Raw genomic sequence first — 21,484 nt, forward strand, 5'->3', positions numbered from 1 at the left:
ATGTTTTTTTAAAAAATATTTATTGGGGCCCCAATTTTTTTAACTTGTAAGGGGGGCCCTGCCACCAAAGTTTTTTAAAAAAAATGTTTTTTCGGGCCCCAATTTTTTTTTCCTTGTAAGGGGGTCCCTGACGCCAATGTTTTTTAAAAAAAATTTGGGGCCCCAATTTTTTTTTACTTGTAAGGGGGGCCTTGGCGCCAGTGTTTTTTTTTTTTAACTTATAAGGGGGCCCTGACCATCATTAGCTTTTTATAACTTGTGTGTGTGGGGGGTTTATTTTTTTAGCGCTGATGTTGTGTGGTCTTTTAACTGATGTGGAATGGGCAGGATCTGGGGTGGGGCTTGGGCACCAGGGTGGGCAGGGCCCAGGGCACCCTGAAAATGTTGTTGTACAGGGCCCCGTGATTTCTAATGGCGGCCCTGCTGGAGGGGTCAAGTGCAGGCATGCAAGGGAGAGCTACAGGTAGATGTGCCATCTCCCTTCAAATATTTTTTTGCAGGGGGGCTTGGTGCACTGTTGTTAACGCCATACCTTCCAACATTTTGGAAGTAAAAAGAGGGACAAAAAATTTTTTCGCTCGTAGAACAGCATTTTGATCACGTCCCTTTCTGTGGCCACACCCCCTAATTACCATGTTCATTTTACAAAATTTGGCAGGTTATGAAAGTTTGAAAATATTTCTCATCTAAACTGTTTTTTTGTGTCTCAAAATTGTTACAAAGTATCTTATTTGGTCCTGGTAGCTAGTGATGTGCGGGCCGACCCGATACCCGCGGGTCGGGTTCGGGTCGACCTCACAGTGATCCTTGCGAGCAGCGGGTGCGGGTTGAGCTCTTCTCCTGCTCTCCCTGCCCGCCACATTTAAATGCCGGCATCCGACTTCCGGTTTTATAGTCTTGCGTCAGCTTGCCCCATCCCTTTTGTGACTTCATCGGCAGGGCAGGTCTATAAAAGGACCCCCGGAAGCGTGTGCAGGTCGTAGCAGAGCGGGTTGGGGTCAGGTGCGGGTCAGGGAAATTCAAACCCGCATATCACTACTGGTAGCTGTTCTGGGCTCTCTGCTAAAAGCCATTTAAGTGAGAAGCTTTGTTTCTTTTTCTGGCTGTTCAGTGCAGAGAAAATAGGGACTTTCCAGTACAAATGAGGGACTGCAGGTTGATCTGTCAAAAGAGGGACTGTCCCTCCGAAAAAGGGACAGTTGGGATGTATGAAGGCCACTTCCTCTCCAAAGCTCTTTTCCCAGAGACTACAGAGGATAGTTCCTCTTTATGTGAAAACAGAGAATCAGAATAGGAGAGTAAAAAAATAAATACGGCATAATCAATAAAATGGTGCTGCTTATAATCCCTGAATGCTCTCTCTCTGACAAACAAGTGCTCCTGCTGTCAAACTTATTTTAGTTTTTCAGTAAGCAGCACACTTCACCCCATCCCAGTAGATGCAGCCAAGCCGGAGGACTGAAAAAAAAAAGTAAGCAAATGCCAGAGAGCTGTGATCAACCTCCCCCTCCCTCTCTGACAAGGATCTGCCCTGCTGATAACAATCCTCTACAATCTGTGGGAAAAGAGCTTCCGTGTCAGGAATAATAATGCTTCCCTCTCTGCACACAACAACAGGAAGAGAAGTGTGGCGCACACAAATGATGTCACTAGAAGATGAAGGGGAGGGGTACTATCTTAATTCAGGCACCGTGGGCAGGCTTAAGTGAATGTTGTTCTAGAGTGGACACGCTTACTTTCAGATTCTAATAATGACTGGTGTGGAGGACAGTTAGAAATGTGTGATAAGTGAGTTTTAAATACAAATTTGATGCAGGTTGGTAGAGATTAAAATGTGCTAATTGATTTTGTTATAATAATCAGAAAAAGAGTAGGGTTTATATTTCATGACAGTTCTCTTTTAACACATTACATGTTAGTCACAGCTTAATCTGTCTTTTATATGTACTAGGAAGCAGTTACAGGGCATCCGCCAGCTGAGCAATGTATACAGTCATCTTCCTGACGATTTGCAGGGACCAAAGAGAAGTTTGAGGTAAGGCTAAACAAGGAAAAAATAATGTTCTTTGTTCCCCCAACACTCACAATAGCACATGCCTGATCAAAAATACTTTGGTGTCAAACGAAAAACTGGAAGTGCCCTACTTAGGAGTTGCCACCTCTTTAAAACCGAACACATATGGAATCCATAGCCTGCATGGCTAATTAGCAATTGATCTAGATGCATGCTGCAGACTGAACTGATTTATGTGCAGCCATGCATCATAATGAATTGCTAATTAGCCATGCAGGCTGTGGATTCCATACGTTTTTGGTTTTAATGGGGTGAGGTGACAACCCTAGTCCAACTAAATTTTTGCACACAGCTAGTGCCAAACCTCGTCTTCTCTTGAAGACTTTACTGCTGCTCACCCCCACTCGATCACTTTCTAAACAGGCGAACTAACACTCAAAGGCTGGGATAGGGACAGCTTTGTCGGGTTAGAGGGGAAAAAATATATGGTTGTAGTAATCCTTTCTCAATTCATTTTTATCTATGTAAACAGATAGAATCCTGTTTCTGTTAAAATAATTTATCCCCTTTATGTAAGTGAACAAAATAGGGATGCACCAAATCCAGGATTCGGTTCGGGATTCTGCAAGGATTCAGCCTTTTTCAGCAGGATTCGGATTTGACGGGATCCTTCTTCCTGGCCGAACCGAATCCTAATTTACATATGCAAATTAGGGGCAGGGAGGGAATTGCGTGATCTTTTGTCTCAAAACAAGGAAGCAAAATGTTTTCCCCTTTCCACCCCTAATTTGCATATGCAAATTAGGATTCAGTTTGGTATTCGGCCGAATCTTTCGCAAAGGATTCGGGGGTTCAGCCGAATCCAAAATATTGGTGCATCCATAGAACAAACAGTGGAAGATGGCGCTTTTGTCAGTACAGACCCCTTCAAATGAATCAGATGTGTTTCTTCCTGCGCTCATGACTTACTCTCATGGAGACAGATTTACAAAAGATCGAATTCAGTTTTTTTGACAAATTTTCGCTAAAAAGACAATTTGCAATGACATCCCCTTATTACTAGGCGAGTAAGGCACTTTGCTAGGGAAAAAACTCAGTGCATGCTGCGTTTTTTATCTGACAGTTGGACACATGTAGTTTGTACCTGCGATTTCACATTCAGTTCCATTATCTTCTGCACATCCGATTCGTCACATTGTGTCATCGCATGGCAACAAGTCGGACCTAAGTGTGCCGTTGAGTTCAGCCCTTAAGGGTAGGACCACACGGATGTTTTTGGAGCGGTCCGCTGTGCTGTGACAAAACGCATGCAAGGGAAATAAGGTAAGAGATAGAAATGTCGGATGAAGTTGCAGCATTGATCCCAAGCGACACGACTGTCTGATGCAGACGCAGCGTCTGCATCCGACAGTCGTGTCGTATCGGATCAACACTGCGACTTCATCTGACAATGCATTCACTTACCTTATTTCCATATTGGCATATATTAACAACCATGGTTGTCAGGGTAAGATGGACCCTAGCAACCTTATTGCTGCTGAAATTTCAAACTGAAGAACTGCTGAACAAATAGGTAAATAAAAAAACACAAAATAATTAAAAATGGAGACCAACTACATACAAACTGTAGGCCCCTTTAATTTCTGTATGCAGCCAAAATCATATTTTAAGCTTTTTGTAATAAAAAATATAATTTAAACATGTATCTTTTACAACCCTGGATATAAATATTCTAATTTAAGCTGACATAGCAGCTCCTGGACAGAATTTTACAATACATTCTGTCCTTGGGATGTTTAGTTTTGTTTTCTTGTAAACGAAAAAGTGAGAGGTTGGTATTAGCAATAACTAGTTTTGAGTTCTGTGGGTAACAAGAACTTGACTAAAGCTTGTTTTACAACTGACTCTATTCTGAATTATTTGAGCAGCTAGCAGTGTGGGAGATTCCTGTATGTAAAATTGACTGTCAGTATGTAAATATTTTAGGAATGGACTTTGCTGCTGATGCAGTAAATGAGCCTGGTAGTGCTTGGTAGCCAGTTAGCTGTCACAGCTGTGTTTTAATTGATTTAAATACCCCTCTAAAAATCAGAAGGTTCTTTTGCTAAATAATTTGAATTTCCTGAATTCTGTTCACAGAAATAAATATTGTGATCAATGGAAGCTAGTGGTTTGCCAGTTTAAATTTTTCCTTGTGGGTATTGGGCAGGTTTCAAGTAGATAAATGCAGTTGCAGACTTATTCACCTACCCCCCACTTTCATATCACATGACTTCCAGTTTAATGCCAACTAAACAGTTGAGTTGCACATGTACAGCAGTCGGGGGGTTGATGAGATAGCAGGTCCGAGTGGGTAAAAAAGTGGGATGATGGTGTCACGGTCGGCACCCAACACCAGAACAAATGCCAAGCACCCTGGTTTTGGCTCATGCTTCACCTGTAGTGTGACCACCGTTTGTCTCGCGAGGAGCCCTCAGCTACTTGGATGCCACCAGGACTTAATGAGAGGTGCAAGGCTAGAGGTTCTGGATAGGCAGAGGGGCACGACTGTTAGCAAGAGTCTTTAGGCCTAGGTTCCCGGTACAAAACAGGAAACCAGAATCGTAGTCAGAGCAGGCAGGGTCGAGGCAGGCAGATTTCAATCGTAATCAGGCAGGCAAAAGGTCAAAACTGGGTAATCAATCAGACAAGAGGGTTCAGCAGAAGGATAATTGATATTCAGGCAAGGGTCAGATATAGAAGTCAGGATAATCGTATAGCCAGGCAGGGGACAAAACCAGAATCAGAATCACAAAGCACCAGGAACAAGATCCTATTACGGGCAAGGTCTAGCAGCCCAACTGGGCTTTTTATGGCGGCAGTTTCACGCCATTGCGCATTTGCGTCAGACGCTTGCACGTCCGTGTCAATAAGTACAACGAGATGCAGTGGTGCGTCCCCGCTGCACCACTGGACCACCAGGGTGAGTAGATCTTATCACAGATGGTTTGCAAGGGCAGAACTATAGGTTAGCAACAGAGGCACCTGTCTACGATTTAGGTAAAAAGGGTGGAGGTGTAATTCCAGAAACTGTCTATTGCTGTTTTATTACCCAGATCCGATGCACCATTTGCAACTTGTTGGAATAACAGTGCAACACATTTTATTAATACAGTTGGATATAGAAGTAAGCACACATTAGATAAAAACTATATAGTGTAGTAAGTTAATACAAAATTGTGTGTATACAAAAAGATCAACTTAAAGTGACTTGTACACTTGTGTGATCTCTCCTGTTTTGCACACCAATTGAGTCAGTCTACTCACCAGATATAGACAAGTTTTAACCCAGTCCCAAATAGAGAGCAAAAAGGTGCAAATTGTCCTGCAGCAGATCTTCAAATGCTCCAGCGGTGAAAAAAATATTCCAATTCTCCACAGGTTGGACATAAAAAATTGAAGCCAGTATATAGTGTAGCAAATTTTAATAAATTATTAAAACAGCATGCGCTTGCCTGTTGTTTATTTTGAAAGTTTGGTGAGTAGGCAATTTTACCATAGGGTGGCAGACTTATCATCCTTAGTCTAACTCACCTAAAGGGTCTATAGCACGTGGCACTTTTTTAAACAAGTTTCACAAAATTAACATAGCACAGTGTGTTGCACTTGGTACTTTATTATAAATAATTAAGGGTACTGCACCATAGTACATATCTTTGCGCTTCCCTGTAGACATTTTTCATCTGGCGGAGATTGGTCGTTTGGTCGATCGGACAGGTTAAAAGATTTCTGTCGGCTGTGGGTAATATCTCTGCATGTATTGGCGATCGTATGATTTTCAGAGGGAGACTGTCACTAGCTTTGGTCGGACATAACTTTCGTACGATTGCTGTCAGGGGCAGTAGATCGGCTGATCTGTTCTTTTGTACTTTATTGGTTAGTGGCAGGTCGGGAGATGGAGAAGTCCGGTCGTACGTTGATTCGTGCGATCGGATCTTCGCGTCTGTGGCCAGCTTTACACCAATTGAAGACTTCGCAGTATAAGCACTGAATGAACTTGGTTTGTATTGACATACCCTATCATTATACTGTGAAATTAAGCTTATAAAATCATTGGGTTTTTTTTTAAACACTTGAAATTCAGCTTTAAGCATCTTATCTAAACATTAGTGCTGGGAATGCATGAAATCCCATTGCCAGGAAAAGAATACTTGCGAAAGGTTTTCTTGTGTAATGATTAATTTTGGAGATGTTTGCACTGCCCCTTCCAGTTAAGATGTTACAATGACCGATTCCTAGTACGCTAGGTTTATGCACACATGTGGTGATATTGTCAGGAGTTCTGCTGGGTTGCATAGTCATATATAGGTGAGTGTATTTAATGCTGGTTTAAATGCTTTTACATTTTTTTACTTTAAAACTGACTTTGTTGCCAACATATTTTCATGCAACTGTATACCTGCAACTGTATATTTTAGTCATATACTGTATATCTCAGCAGTTCTTCTACCTGTACTATTTATATGAATAAAAGTAATGCAAGTAATATCCTATCTGTGAAAGAAAAGTGGACTACACGCTGAGCATTATAATGGTCTTTTATGCCATCTAATTTACTCAATAAATCAGAATTTACAATACAGGTATTGGATGCCTTATCCAGAAACCCGTTAAACAGGATTCAGAATTACAGAATTAACATCTCCCATATACTCCATTTTAATTAAATAATCCAAATTTTTAAAATTACCTTTTTCTCTGTAATAATAAAACAGTACCTTGTAATTGATCCCAAGTAAGATATAATGAATCCAAAACTTGCCTTTTTATTTAATGTTTACATGATTTTCTATTAGATTTAAGGTATAAAGATCCAAATTAAGGAAAGATCTGTTATCCAGAAAACTCCAGGTCCCGAGCATTTTAGATAACAGGTTCCATACCTGTATATGTCAAAGCAGTGCCCTAATATTGCAGGTGACTCGTATAGCAGAGGTAGTGGATGTAATTCTTTTTTAAGGCTATAAACCACCTTGTACTACATAGTGCTCTGTGGGGAATTCACCTCTCATGAATTTTGATGAAGCTTACTTACTAAGCCTCTCTAAAACTTCGGCAGAGATGTACATACTCACATTGTCTATTATTTCTTGCATGGGTTATCTGGAGGTAAAAATGATGCTTTAAAAATTAAGTGTTGATACTTAAAGGTGTCTTAAAGGTGACTCTTTTTAGCTTTCAAATCTGAAAAACAAATGCTCTGTAAGGTTACAAATATATTGTTAGTGGTACTCAGTATGCATCTTTCTAGTCAGGCCCCTCTCTTTTACATATTCTAATCTCTTATTCAAATCAATGCATGGTTGCTAGGGTAATTTGAATGTTAGCAACCACATTGCTCAAATTGCAAACTGGAGAACTTCTAAATAAAAAGCAAAATAGCTCAAATATTAAGAAATGAAAACTAATTGCAAATTGTCTCTGAATATCAGTCTCTACATCATACTAAGGGAATATTTATTATGCGGTGTAAAAAGCAGAGGAATAATACACCACACTTTGGCGTGTAAAAAACGGAGTAAAATTTTTGTGTTTTTTTTTTTTAGAGTGACTATCACTGGAATCAATGTAAAATAACGGTGGCTAATCTGGCTTCCCATGTTGTGTGTTATCACGCTGAAATGATAAAAATTGCCCTATGTGCCCTAGAGCCACAGTGCATACAATACAATATAAAAAGCAGGCCTCCTATGTCTACTACTGTTTGGTTTGTGTATCCTGTAACTTTTAGTCTTTTTCTTTTGACTACAAACCATTTTCTCCATGTTGTTTGTTTCACTGGGTAATCGGGAAGCCCTTTTAGAAGGCCCACGGAGTAACTATACTATACTATACTATAGTATACTAGCTAGTTGATATTGGCCCATAACTGAGGACAGAAGTCAATTTGACTGTATATTATTCTTTATACCAAATCAAACTGCCATCAATTTGTCTTTTCTATTACTGTACATATGTGTATTATTCTTTATATCAAATCAAAGCACTGTCAAAAACCACTGAACATTGTTGAAAAAAACATACATAGGAAAGACACGCAGTAAGATTTATACATAAATATTTACTTTAAAGGAATAGTTCAGTGTGAAAAGAAAAACTGGATAAATACATAGGCTGTGCAAAATAAAAAATGTTTCTAATATAGTTAGTTAGGCAAAAATGTAATGTATAAAGGCTGGAGTGAACAGATGTCTAATAAAACAGCCAGAATCCAACTTCCTGCTTTTCAGCTCTATAACTCTGAGCTAGTCAGCGACTTGAAGGGGGGCCACATGGTACATTTCTGTTCAGTGAGTTTGTAATTGATCCTCAGCATTCAGCTCAGATTCAAAAGCAACAGATATGACCCATGTGGCTCTCCCCCTCAAGTCTCTGATTGGTCACTGCCTGGTAACCAGGGTAACTAGTCAGTGTAAACCAAGAGAGCTGAAAAGCAGGAAGTAGTGTTCTGACTGACATAATATACATCAAATCACAACAGCCTTTATACATTACATTTTTGGCTAACTAACTATATTAGAAACATTTTTTATTTTGCACAGCCTGTCTATTTACACAGTTTTTATTTTTACACTGAACAATTCCTTTAAGTCATAGATAAATACAGTTAAAGGTCATAAAGGAAAAAGCATAAAGAGTTGGTAAACCCGTTCATAGAACAGTTTGTAATTGCAATTTCTCAAAAAAAAAAAAACAGTGGGTTTTTGGTATTTGGAGTTATTCAACTCCATCAGTGTTCAAAATCAGAGGCCTTGCATATGATCATGCTTACTGTATAGGCACCCAGTAATCATGCATTGCTTTTTCAGTTTTGTTTGATCCCCTTAGATCAGACGTGTCCATATTCAGAATAGTTTAGTTTGTTGGATATGTATATTTGCCAGAAGTGATTCTGGTGCAGACCCATTGTGTCCCCATCTCCTCTCCTACCTGTCCTGTACACAGAACAGGGCAAGATGGGGCCACATCACTAATGCAGAAAGCACAATTGCACTAACTATACTTCCAAATAAATCCTCAGAAACACGTTCCCATGTTGTAGCTTTGGCATTTGTCCAGTGTCAGAAAAGCTATGGTTTACTTTGTTATGTTGGTTGTATAATAGTTCAGGCTAGTAACCATGCCACCATTAGCTGGAATTTGCAAACTTTTCTTTACTCCTATTCTCCCTCCAAATATAAAAAGGTGTATTTAGGACCTTACAGCTCTTCTTTGCTACTGTGGATTTCAGCATTATAGACCTATGTTTGGTAAAGCAGCCTTCAGAAATGGGTGTATATATTATATGATTTGATTAATATTTATATTTCTATTCCCACAGACAACTAGGAGTCAACAACATGTTGCTGAAAGGCCTTCTTATCATGCTGCTGCTGGGAACCAATTTTGTTGACTGCACAGAACATAAGGGGCACATATCTGTTATTCTTGTAGGAGCCACTGGAGACCTAGCAAAGAAGTACTTGTGGCAAGGACTCTTCCATCTCTACCTGAATGAAGCTGATACTGGGCACAGCTTCATTTTTTATGGAGGTGCTCTTTCACCCCAAGAAAAGGGGGAGGGTGTAATATTTGATGTACTAAAGTCTCTTCGCTGTCCTGGGGATGTCACACCAGACAGATGTGCTCTGTTGAAAGATCAGTTTCTCAGGCTCAGCCGTTACAGACAACTGAAGACTGCTGAGAATTATACAGCACTGAACCAGGACATCCAAAATACAATGTCAGAGGAGGGACTACACGAGGCTGGGAGGTTATTCTATCTGTCTGTGCCACCATTTACATACACTGATATTGCTCGCAGCATAAACGCCACTTGTCGACCACTGCCTGGTGCTTGGCTGCGTGTTGTCTTAGAGAAGCCATTTGGACATGATTATGCATCTGCACAACAACTGGCCACTGACCTACAGCTGTTCTTCAAAGAGGATGAGATCTATAGAATTGATCATTACTTGGGAAAGCAGGTGTAAAACATTAGTAATTGATCTTAAAGGAATTGTTCACCTTTGAATTAACTTTTAGTATGAGGGATATTCTCAAACAATTTGAAATTAACTTAAAGGTGAACCACCCCCTTTAATAAACTTATCTTATAGTTAAATATCTGGTTAAGAAATGCAGTGTTCTTTCATTCTGGCATATTAAACGAAATGAGGAACGTGTCTTATATAATCTATTTAAAAAGTAAAAGCTTAAAACATAAAGCTAGAAATGGGCTAACGTCATACTCATATATGATTCTACAGATATACAATCTGTATATAGATAAGCTGTGCATTTTTGGTTAACTATATTAGAAACATTTTTTATTGTGCAAATCCTATCTCTTTACCCAGTTTTTATTTTTACACTGAACTGTTCCTTTAAATAAATCAAATAGGATTGTTTTGCCTCCAATAAGGATTATTTATATTTTAGTTGGGAACAAGTACACGGTACTGTTTTATCATTACAGAGAAACGGGAAATAAAGTTTAAACATTTGAATTATTTGGATTAAATTGAGTTTATGGGAGATGGTCTTTCCAGTATTCTGGATAATGGACCCCTTACCTGTAAATGATAGTCCTAATCTGGAAAGATCTGTTCTTCTGTAATGTAATGCCTGCATGTCCTAGTGATCTTGCTAGTTGGTTGTATGTTCCACCCCAATATCCTTCCTAATGGAAATCTGAGTAGTCATTTATCCAGTATATAATCCTACCATTTTAATTTCCTAATCTTTATTCCTCTAATTAAACACATATAATAAAAATATATACCGACCATTTTTACACAGTATACTGTATATATATTCTACACTTTTTTCCGTGGGTCCTGTTGGTTCTGGGACAAATGTACTTCCTTGGCCTTCCTGAAAAACAAACAGGTCAAGCTGGACATCGTCATTTAGTCAAACAGTTGACTGATTTTTATTATACTACCCATCTTTCTGGGTAAGTGCATATGTCACCTTGTGGGCCCATCAACACCAGTCAAAATAAACAGTTTCCACTCTCACCACATCCACTTATACTCCGCTCTATAGTCTATGGTTTTAACAGATTTTCATTTCAGCACTATTTGCACAATATGCACTTTGGGTAATGTGTAAGAGGCCAGTTTTATTTAAATAAGAAATTTTAAATAGTAATAATAGTGTTTTTAAGGTTTTAACTTTGGTTTCCCTATGTTTTTGATGTTTCAGACGGTTGAACAGATTCTGCCTTTTCGACGACAGAATAGAAAGCACCTAGATCCCATCTGGAACCGAGAACATGTGGAGCGAGTGGAGATTGTTCTAAAAGAAACTGTTGATGCAAAAGGTAATTTACAATTCCATGAGAGATGGATGTACATGTATGTGGTAGTATCATCCATGAATGACACATTGAACAAATGAACAACAGCACTCACATGACTATTATTATTAATGTCTGGTGCTTCAACTGGAACGTTTTTTTATTTAAAGTCAGTTGATCCATCTTATGTGCTAGTTACCTAACTGGAGACAATTTGGTAATTTTGGCAACTTTTTTTTCTGTATGTGTTTTATGCATTGCAGCTCCTTGTTGGGGGGTGGAAGCTCAGGGCAAATAATTCAGAGATACAGAAAAATAGACCTAGAACAATAGACAATGTCATTATTGTTGATCATGCAGCAATGCACTGTACTTTCTTATCAAAAGTGCTTTTTAGCTGCATGCAGCCCAGCAGAGCTTACCCCATTCTCACACTCCCAACACACTCCAAACAGGCTAAGATCAGCACACTCATGTTTACATTTATAAACATATGGAAAGATTGCATTGTGATCAAAGGAAGTTGTCCACTCCACATAGCACCCACACATCGGGAGCGGAGTAAGGTATGGGAGAGGCTTAGAACCCGTTGCTGCATGATTTGCTCCTTATAGCCATAAAAGTAAGAAAATGACCACAAAGTTCTTATTGGTTGCTATTTGCAAGTGCACTTTAGAACTTAAGTTTGTAAATGATCCCTACTTTATCTAAAATTGTATTTGTTCATGTACTTTTTGCGGAAAACATTTACAATTTTGTATACATTTTTGCCATGCATTTTTGTATACATATTTTGCCATGTTGAAATACAGTGACCAAAGGATAAAGGGATTTTTGGAACGTTTTGGTTACGTGCAATTAAAATAATTTTTTGCTTTAGTTAAACAGTGTCATATAGAAATGAAGCCCTCTTTCTAATCTACCGACTGTGCTGATCATACGTTATGCTTCTAAGTGTTTGCACATCAGTAAGACCAGCATGGTAAAGGCTACACAAAGTGAATTATTGGCCTGCCCTTCTTACCAGATTATGCAATGTACGATCTGTAGGAGGGGCAGTGGTATCATGTGATGTACAGTATATGGCAGATTGAAAGGTAAAGCCTCAAAAATGCATTGCTTGGTAACCTCCAGTGCATCACTAAAGGTCTGAGGTATGGAAATGGTTTGCTAGGTGTTATTCCCATGCCTAGCACAAGGTAATTAATAGGAGCATTTTCAGCTGTGCAGGCAATTTCACACCATATTTTGATGGGCAAAATGCTTGAAACCTGCTGTATATTTCAGGCTAAAGTTCACAAATCCTGTCACTGTAATATATTTAAGGTGTCCGCTTAGGATGTGGGCATATTGGTCTTGAAATAAGTCTACTATTATTTGCAAGTGTGCCTCTGTTTGTCTTTCTATCTATCTATCATAGCCTTTACTGTATTAAATTAATCTGAAGGCAATGGTATTAGAGGCTGTTTTTCAGCAGTATATTTTAACTGGCAGAGAAACGCTTCAAACCACTTTAAAGCCACTTCTTATTGACATAAACTAAAAACAGAGTGTTTGGAGCTTCCATTAGGGCAATGCCACACTTAGGGGGTTATTTACTAAACTCTGTATGCAAAAATCACGAAAAATTCGTGATCTTTTTTGTTTTGTTTTTTTTATAAAATCTGACTTTTAAAAAAATCACGAATTTTTCAGAATTTATTAAACCCCGAGGATGGGAAAAGTGCGAATCAGAAAATCCGGCATCTCAGACCTGTCGAGATTGCATAGAAGTCAATGGGAGAAGTCCCAATGATTTTTTGATGTGCGGTTGATTTCGGGCAAAACCCCGAAGTTTTCGGGGGAAAATCACAAAAAAATCGTGAAAATCAGATGAAAAAGTCTGAGAAATTTGTGAAAATCTGATTTTTTTTTTTCCGCAAAGCAAATTGTCGGGAAAATGTAATCATAAATAAGGGTTAAAAACCCAAGCGGATTTGATCGGAGTTAGTAGCAGAAAATATTGAGATAAATTCGGACTTTGATAACCCCCTAGGTGTCTTGTCTGACAAAGGTCAGCTGTAGCTTAAATGCTCAGTTGCTACACCTGATAATATTAAATCAAAAGCACCCCGGAGTGGAACACATGGAGTAGTGAAAGGGACACCTCCACCTGTCAAAACTTCATGTTTAATATAATAACGGGGTAACATGAAGGAAAGGGAGAAATATATTCATTATTGTAAATGGGTGAGCAGTAAGGTACACTTAACAATACTGATGGGGGGTCCAGGTGCTCAAGCCCCAGACGTTCAGCTTAGGGAGGTAATATCATACAAGAACAATTCAATTGTAGGCTGGCACAAAAACTGGACTTCACTCCAAAATGTGATGCAAATAAAAAGGTTTATTCCTAACGCATTTCGTGCCTTGTGGGCACTTAGTCATAGGCTGATATATTAAATCAAAAGCACCCTGAGTTGAACAGATAGAGCAGTAGAAGGGGAGACCTCCACCTGTCACCACTTCATGTTTGTCAGCCATGGTGCTCTTTATTCGATATCAATGTTTTGACCACTGCTTGTTTTTCCTTAGAGAAGCAATCAATCCACCATCCCCCTCATGTTCAGTTGTGCTTATAGTAATGAAAAATCAGGTGATATGTGTGTAATTCCCACAAATACATGGTTAAAATTGTTTGGGTATGGCAATTCAGGTAAGGTGCCATGTGAATGTGTTTTCTGGTGTTTGGCTGTCTGCAGGGAATGCAATTTCTTGCATACTGCCTTAGGTCATATTTAGGACGTTAAGGTGCCGATAGCTCCACAGTCTTAAATGACATTAAATGTCTTATTCCTAGCACGCACTAGCTTCTACGAGGAATATGGTGTCATCCGAGATGTCATCCAGAACCACCTGACAGAAATCTTGACATCTGTATCTATGGAAGTACCACTTAATTACAGCAAGTCATATGATGCCCTACAAGCAAAACTGGAGGTCATGAACGCTCTTCAAAGCCTTGATCATAGCAGTGCTGTCATTGGCCAGTATCAGAACTATCTTGCGCAGGTCAGAGAGGAGCTGGAAAAAAATTCAAATTTCTTCACAAACACACAAACCTTTGCGGGTAAGTCATCAAAAGGAACACTATATGCTAAATCTATGCCAGGACTGCCAATTTTTTTTTTAGTTTCTACATTGTCCCAATACAACAGATTATTTTGGAAAATGCCAGACCAGTTGCAGAAACTTGGAGGCCCATTTACTTAGCTCGAGTGAAGGAATAGAATAAAAAAAACTTCGAATTTCGAATGATTTTTGTGGCTTCTTCGACCATCGAATTGGCTACTTCAACCTTCGACTACGACTTTGAATCGAACGATTCGAACTAAAATTCGTTTGAATATTCGACCATTCGATATTCGAAGTACTGTCTCTTTAAAAAAAACTTCGACCCCCTAGTTCGCCACCTAAAACCTACCGAGGTGCCATGTTAGCCTATGGGGAAGGTCCCCATAGGCTTTGTAACAATTTTTAGGTCGAAGAAAAATCGTTCGATTGATGGATTAAAGTCCTTCGGATCGAACGATTCGAAAGATTTAATCATTCGATCGAACTATTTGCGATAAATCCTTCGATATTCGAAGTCGAAGGATTTACAATCGGCGGTCGAATATTGAGGGTTAATTAACCCTCGATATTCGACCCTATGTAAATCTGCCCCCTGGAGTTGCCAGAAATAGTAAGACCTTCTGTACAAAACCCCAAACAATGCATGAAAAAAATCTTGCAAGTTTAGTATGGTTTGTGAGTCTTTTTGCACCAAACTACAGTATTTTGTTGCTTGGAGTGAAAGGTTTCTCGGAGAGAATAGGGTAGCAATAGGGGAACAATAGTTCAGTCAGGTTGCACACACTATATTAACATTAGGTTGCATTCCAGTTATTTATATCCTTTTTATTACAATAAAGCTTTTTTTTATTGCCGACTTAAATATAATCTCTGTTCATCTATATTGTAACTGTTATTTAAATAAATAATGGCAATTATAGAGCTCATTTATATGCTTAAATACAATCAAACTAGAGGGTGTTTGAATGCAAAGCAGCCACAGAAATAACACCTGTAAAATTCTGAAAAGGCACTGCTTTTTTACTTTGCTTTGTGTTTAGATATAAATCCATAAATGCAAACCCATTAGGGTATTTTTATTTCTGGGATTACTTTATTGGGATTAAACTTTACTGTTTGAAGGCAGTAGCCCATTTCTACCACAAGATGTCCCTGCGTATACAAAGTAATTGCACAAATACAGTAGAATACTGGGACCCCACATATTTTGACTGACTAACCAAAGATAAGCAGAATTATTCTAGTTAAATACAAAGGCATATCGAGCAGATATACAGAAGCCTTTTTAAAACATCCAAAGTCTTTTCAAAATTAGTATAATGATGGAATGTAAACGCTAAGCTTGGCTCTATTGCTGTGTTATGTCCATTTTAACCCATCTTCTTTTGTTCACAATATGGTAAATTCTAATACACTATTTTATTTTACTATGATAAAATACAGACTGTCCTTCCTTTCAGTTTGCATTTCTTACCACTTCTTGGCAGTGTATGTTTGTCAGTACAAAGGCAAGCTATTCATACGTCTCTTTCAAAGCTTCAGCAGACAAAAGTACATGTTTCAATACATGTAATAGATCTATTACAAACTCAGAATCCTTCTGGACACTTTTCAAGCCTTTCATTCACATATGAATTATAGTATTTTATGAAATCTGTTTGCAGAGGGAAATGTTCTTTTCCTCTTCACTGTCTTAAAGGAGAAGGAGAGTCTACAGTGGTGTGAAAAACTATTTGCCCCCTTCCTGATTTCTTATTCTTTTGCATGTTTGTCACACTTAAATGTTTCTGCTCATCAAAAACCGTTAACTATTAGTCAAAGATAACATAATTGAACACAAAATGCAGTTTTTAAATGAAGGTTTACGTTATTAAGGGAGAAAAAAAAACTCCAAATCTACATGGGCCTGAACCACAGTGAGAGCCATTATCCACAAATGGCAAAAACATGGAACAGTGGTGAACCTTCCCAGGAGTGGCCGGCCGACCAAAATTACCCCAAGAGCGCAGAGACAACTCATCCGAGAGGCCACAAAAGACCCCAGGACAACATCTAAAGAACTGTAGGCCTCACTTGCCTCAATTAAGGTCAGTGTTCACGACTCCACCATAAGAAAGAGACTGGGCAAAAACGGCCTGCATGGCAGATTTCCAAGGCGCAAACCACTTTTAAGCAAAAAGAACATTAAGGCTCGTCTCAATTTTGCTAAAAAACATCTCAATGATTGCCAAGACTTTTGGGAAAATACCTTGTGGACCGACGAGACAAAAGTTGAACTTTTTGGAAGGTGCGCGTCCCGTTACATCTGGCGTAAAAGTAACACAGCATTTCAGAAAAAGAACATCATACCAACAGTAAAATATGGTGGTGGTAGTGTGATGGTCTGGGGTTGTTTCGCTGCTTCAGGACCTGGAAGACTTGCTGTGATAGATGGAACCATGAATTCTACTGTCTACCAAAAAATCCTGAAGGAGAATGTCCGGCCATCTGTTCATCAACTCAAGCTGAAGCGATCTTGGGTGCTGCAGCAGGACAATGACCCAAAACACACCAGCAAATCCACCTCTGAATGGCTGAAGAAAAACAAAATGAAGACTTTGGAGTGGCCTAGTCAAAGTCCTGACCTGAATCCTATTGAGATGTTGTGGCATGACCTTAAAAAGGCTGTTCATGCTAGAAAACCCTCAAATAAAGCTGAATTACAACAATTCTGCAAAGATGAGTGGGCCAAAATTCCTCCAGAGCGCTGTAAAAGACTCGTTGCAAGTTATCGCAAACGCTTGATTGCAGTTATTGCTGCTAAGGGTGGCCCAACCAGTTATTAGGTTAGGGGGCAATTACTTTTTCACACAGGTTTGGATTTCTTTTCTCCCTAAATAATAAAAACCCTCATTTAAAAACTGCATTTTGTGATTACTTGTGTTATCTTTGACTAATAGTTAAATGTGTTTGATGATCAGAAACATTTTGTGTGACAAACATGCAAAAGAATAAGAAATCAGGAAGGGGGCAAATAGTTTTTCACACCACTGTATATTAATTAAGTGATTGTATATACTTACCTCACACTCTGGCCAGTGCTCTTATCAGGAGAAAACTGCACCGGCTCCGGGTTCTTCCAACGTGCACCACGGATCAATCGCTTCTTTCTTCATGCGAGTCCGCATGCCCATTAGCAAGAAAAGCCGAACTTTAACGAAGAAGTCGGCTATTTCTTCTACTATGCATGCATCTGCCCCGGGAAATTTGAAGAAAGTAGAAGGAAGCAATCTCTCTGTGGTGCTCGCTGGAAGAACCCCTGGAACTGGTGTAGTTTTCTCCTGATAGGAGCACTGGCCAGGGAGTGAGCTAAGTATATACAATCACTTGGGGTGCCCAACTTTTGTCACCCCCAAGTAAATATGCCTTTCCTTCTCCTTTTAAAGTATAATGTAATACAAAGCACAAGCACAAGCTGGGGAATGTAATAAGAGTTGGTAACAAAACGTATTAGTGCGAATTGTTTTGTTCTTTGCGACTTTAATTACATTCCCCCCCAAAGAGTTTTATTTTTAAGCAGTTGCTTATTGGGTTCTATAAGTTATTAAACAAGTAGCAAGCTTTGCACCTTTTATTACATTACCTCTTAAATTTCTATGTCTTTCTCTGAAAAAAAAAAAGTTGCAATTAGTTCCAGATTCCCTTTTTTAGAAGTCATGACTTTGAAGTTCTAGATTGAAATATCAAACAAGTCAGTCACCATCAGTTCACTGACACTGTAAAAAGTTAATCAGAAACATTTTGCTTGAACTTGATTGTAGTACTAAATCTTGAATAATCATTTCCGCAACAAAAGAAGCCAAATATTACTTTCCAGTATGTCCTTGCTTTACTTCAGCAATTTAAACCGTAGTCTATACAAAATAATTTATTTATAATTTATTTATTTGTTGATTTAATGATACTCACAGCTGATATGTCCAAAGGGAACGTTTAAAAACTTATGCTATACAGTTAATGCCAATGTATACAGGATATAGCAAGGTACTTGATAAGCTCAGACTTAAGTATATTTGTTGGCACAAACATCATAATATGATATATATATATATATATATATATATATATCCCAAAACATATTATATGATATTAAATAATTAAATGTGCTGCTTTTTCAGGTGTGTTGGTTCAAATAGATAACACTCGATGGGAAGGGGTTCCATTCATATTAACATCTGGAAAAGCCTTGGATGAGAGAACTGCATATGTTCGTGTTCTGTTCAAAGACAATTCCTTCTGTCTTCAGAAAGAAACTAATGGAGAGACTGACAGAACATTTTGTAAAAGGAAACAGATTATTTTTCACATTGGGCATGGGGATTTAGGATTCCCTGCTATTTTAGTTAGCCGTGGGCTTTTTAAACCAAAGTTTCCCTCAAGACATTGGCAAGAAGCAACAGAGCTTCCCTCCCTCCATTTGTTTGGGCAGCCTCTCACTGATTATTACGTGTACCGTCCTGTAAAAGAGATGGATGCATATTCTTTACTGATTTCTAATATATTCTATGGAAAGAAGGAAACTTTCGTCACAACAGAAAATTTATTGTCTTCTTGGACATTCTGGACTCCACTCCTGGAAATTCTGGATAGAGAGTCACCTAGAGTGTACCCAGGAGGCAGAGAAAATGGACAGTTGCTTGACTTTGTAATAGAGAATGGTGGTTTGCAATTTGCAGCAGTTGAGCCACTGGAAATAATGGGCATGGAACATAAGTCAAGTTTTGCTTCTATCCATTCTACCTTTCTTGGCAATTCAATGGTGTCCAACTGGGCTGAACAACTGATAGAGAAGCTTGCACAGGATATACAGCTGGCAGCTGAATCTGCAGTGCAAAAGTCGGGAGTCTTTCACCTTGCTCTCTCTGGTGGTTCCACCCCATTGGCTTTGTTTCAGAGGTTAACGAAGCATCACCATGGGTTCCCATGGAAACGCACCCACTTATGGCTTGTTGATGAGCGTTGCGTACCTTTCACAGAGCCAGACTCTAACTTTGGCAACATTGAAAAGTATCTTTTGCAGCATGTGAGAGTACCTTATATAAATATTCATCCCATGCCAGTAGACAGAAACCAAAGAATTTGTTCAGAGGAAGACCTTGGCACAGAGGTGTATACTAAAGAGATTTCTGCTCATGTTAGCAATTCCAGCTTTGATATGGTGCTCTTAGGCTTGGGCAGTGACGGTCACACAGCCTCCATATTCCCAGGAGCACAGGATGGGATTGAAGGAGATAAATCTGTGTTGTTTACAGAAAGCCCTGGGCAACCTCACCGGAGGATGAGCTTAAGTCTTTCTCTGATCAACAAAGCTTGTAAGGTTGCAGTGCTAGTTCTGGGAAAAGGCAAGCATGACATTGTTACACTAATAAGCCGTGCAGAAAGGAACCCTATGAAATGGCCAATCTTTGGTGTTAATCCGACTTTTGGAAAGTTGGTGTGGTACATTGATTATGATGCTCTGTTGAAGTAAAATTTACCATGCTTGTTCTGGTCCACCGAAGTGCCTTTTCTGTGCCCTACCAGAAAGATGTGCTAGGTGAAGGTACATTTTTAATATGTTATGGACAAGAAGTGATTTGCTCATAAATAAAGCATTTCTAGCCCATTCTCCAGCAAATCCATATACATAAAAATATCATAGACCAGCTATGCCACAGCTCTTGCATTAGCCTATATTTCCCGGTGTCCTAATCTGACCATAATCGGAAAGATAAATAGACCAGCATTTACTTCTACTGCACAACTATCTCCATAAAACTGTTTTTTTATTTATGTAGATGATTCTGTACTTGTTTCAAAGTCTAGTGACGTAAAATGGTGAAAAGAACACAAACTGTTTGGAGGAGAAACAAGTAAGGCCATATGTATGTTAATAATTTGCTGTGCTTTATTTGCCCTCCCTGCCTCAGATTTGACCTCAATAAACCTATTAAAATCGCTTGTACGAGAGGAAAAAATGCCTGATTTTCAGTGCGTCTTTTTCTCTATATTTTCTTTCCCTGTTAATGTTATTTCTCAAATATAATTTGTTCATTCTTCATCTAGTCACTGCCAGTATTTTATTGCCTTATTAGATTACTGAAACCTATTCCAATGACTACTTACAGTAAAAATGGTGTCACTGAGTAACTGGAAGATTGTAGGTAATGACACATAGGTGCAAACGTTTCTTAAATAGCCATAGTTGTAGCATTTCTGAAACACTGATATGTATTCCATGCATAATAAGGGAACAGGCAGCTTGTTTATCTGCAGGATTTGTTGCCTTGATATGGATGGGATACTTTCCAGTGCTAAATATAGAGTAACCAGTGACACAAAATCTTTCTACTTTTGTATTGCAAATGTGGCTATAACAGGCTTATACACATGGATGAAATGGTTACACATGAAGTCTACTTCCAAAAGAATATCTGCAAACGAAATCCCTGTTGCAATGTGCAATCTGTGAATTTAAAGGGATACTGTCATGGGAAAATTTTTTTTTTTTTTTCAAAATGAACCAGTTAATAGTGCTGCTCCAGTAGAATTCTGCACTGAAATCCATTTCTCAAAGGAGCAAACAGATTTTTTTATATTCAATTTTGAAATCTGACATGGGGCAAGACATATTGTCAATTTCCCAGCTGCCCCAAGTCATGTGACTTGTGCTCTGATAAACTTCAATCACTCTTTACTGCTGTACTGCAAAATTGAGTGATATCACCCCCCTCCCTCCCTCCCCCCAGCAGCCTAAGAACAGAACACTGGGAAGGTAACCAGATAACAGCTCCCTAACACAAGATAACAGCTGCCTGGTAGATCTAAGAACAACACTCAATAGTAAAAACCCATGTCCCACTGAGACACATTCAGTTACATTGAGAAGGAAAAACAGCAGCCTACCAGAAAGCATTTCTCTCCTAAAGTGCAGGCACAAGTCACATGGCTGGGGGCAGCTGGGAAATTGACAAAATGTCTAGCCCCATGTCAGATTTCAAAAATAAATATAAACA

General features: G+C 38.9%; 1 protein-coding gene across 3 annotated transcripts; it reads left to right on the plus strand.

The window, feature by feature from the left end:
• Positions 1-1,608: 1,608 nt before the first annotated feature.
• Positions 1,609-20,967, plus strand: h6pd.S (hexose-6-phosphate dehydrogenase (glucose 1-dehydrogenase) S homeolog). Of its 3 annotated transcripts, none has more exons than XM_018227847.1 (6): positions 1,609-1,816; positions 1,952-2,035; positions 9,375-10,020; positions 11,243-11,360; positions 14,176-14,445; positions 18,608-20,967. In XM_018227847.1, exons 3-6 carry the CDS (start codon positions 9,394-9,396, stop codon positions 19,957-19,959), a joined length of 2,367 nt encoding a protein of 788 aa, XP_018083336.1. In that variant the 5' UTR covers positions 1,609-1,816; positions 1,952-2,035; positions 9,375-9,393; the 3' UTR covers positions 19,960-20,967. The 3 variants fall into 3 exon arrangements, with proteins under 3 accessions (XP_018083336.1, XP_018083335.1, XP_018083338.1); XM_018227846.1 differs by having other exon boundaries at positions 1,609-1,788; XM_018227849.2 differs by lacking the exons at positions 1,609-1,816; positions 1,952-2,035 and adding an exon at positions 6,281-6,361.
• The last annotated feature ends 517 nt before the right edge of the window (positions 20,968-21,484 follow it).

Source organism: Xenopus laevis, chromosome 7S (assembly GCF_017654675.1).
Source record: "Xenopus laevis strain J_2021 chromosome 7S, Xenopus_laevis_v10.1, whole genome shotgun sequence".
Taxonomy (NCBI): domain Eukaryota; kingdom Metazoa; phylum Chordata; class Amphibia; order Anura; family Pipidae; genus Xenopus; species Xenopus laevis.

Bases quoted from the DNA above. Each gene is read 5' to 3' on its own strand.
- h6pd.S (XM_018227846.1), top strand. The intron at 2,036-9,374 runs GTAAGGCTAAAC...CTATTCCCACAG, and splicing joins GGACCAAAGAGAAGTTTGAG to ACAACTAGGAGTCAACAACA. The intron at 10,021-11,242 runs GTGTAAAACATT...TTGATGTTTCAG, and splicing joins ATCATTACTTGGGAAAGCAG to ACGGTTGAACAGATTCTGCC.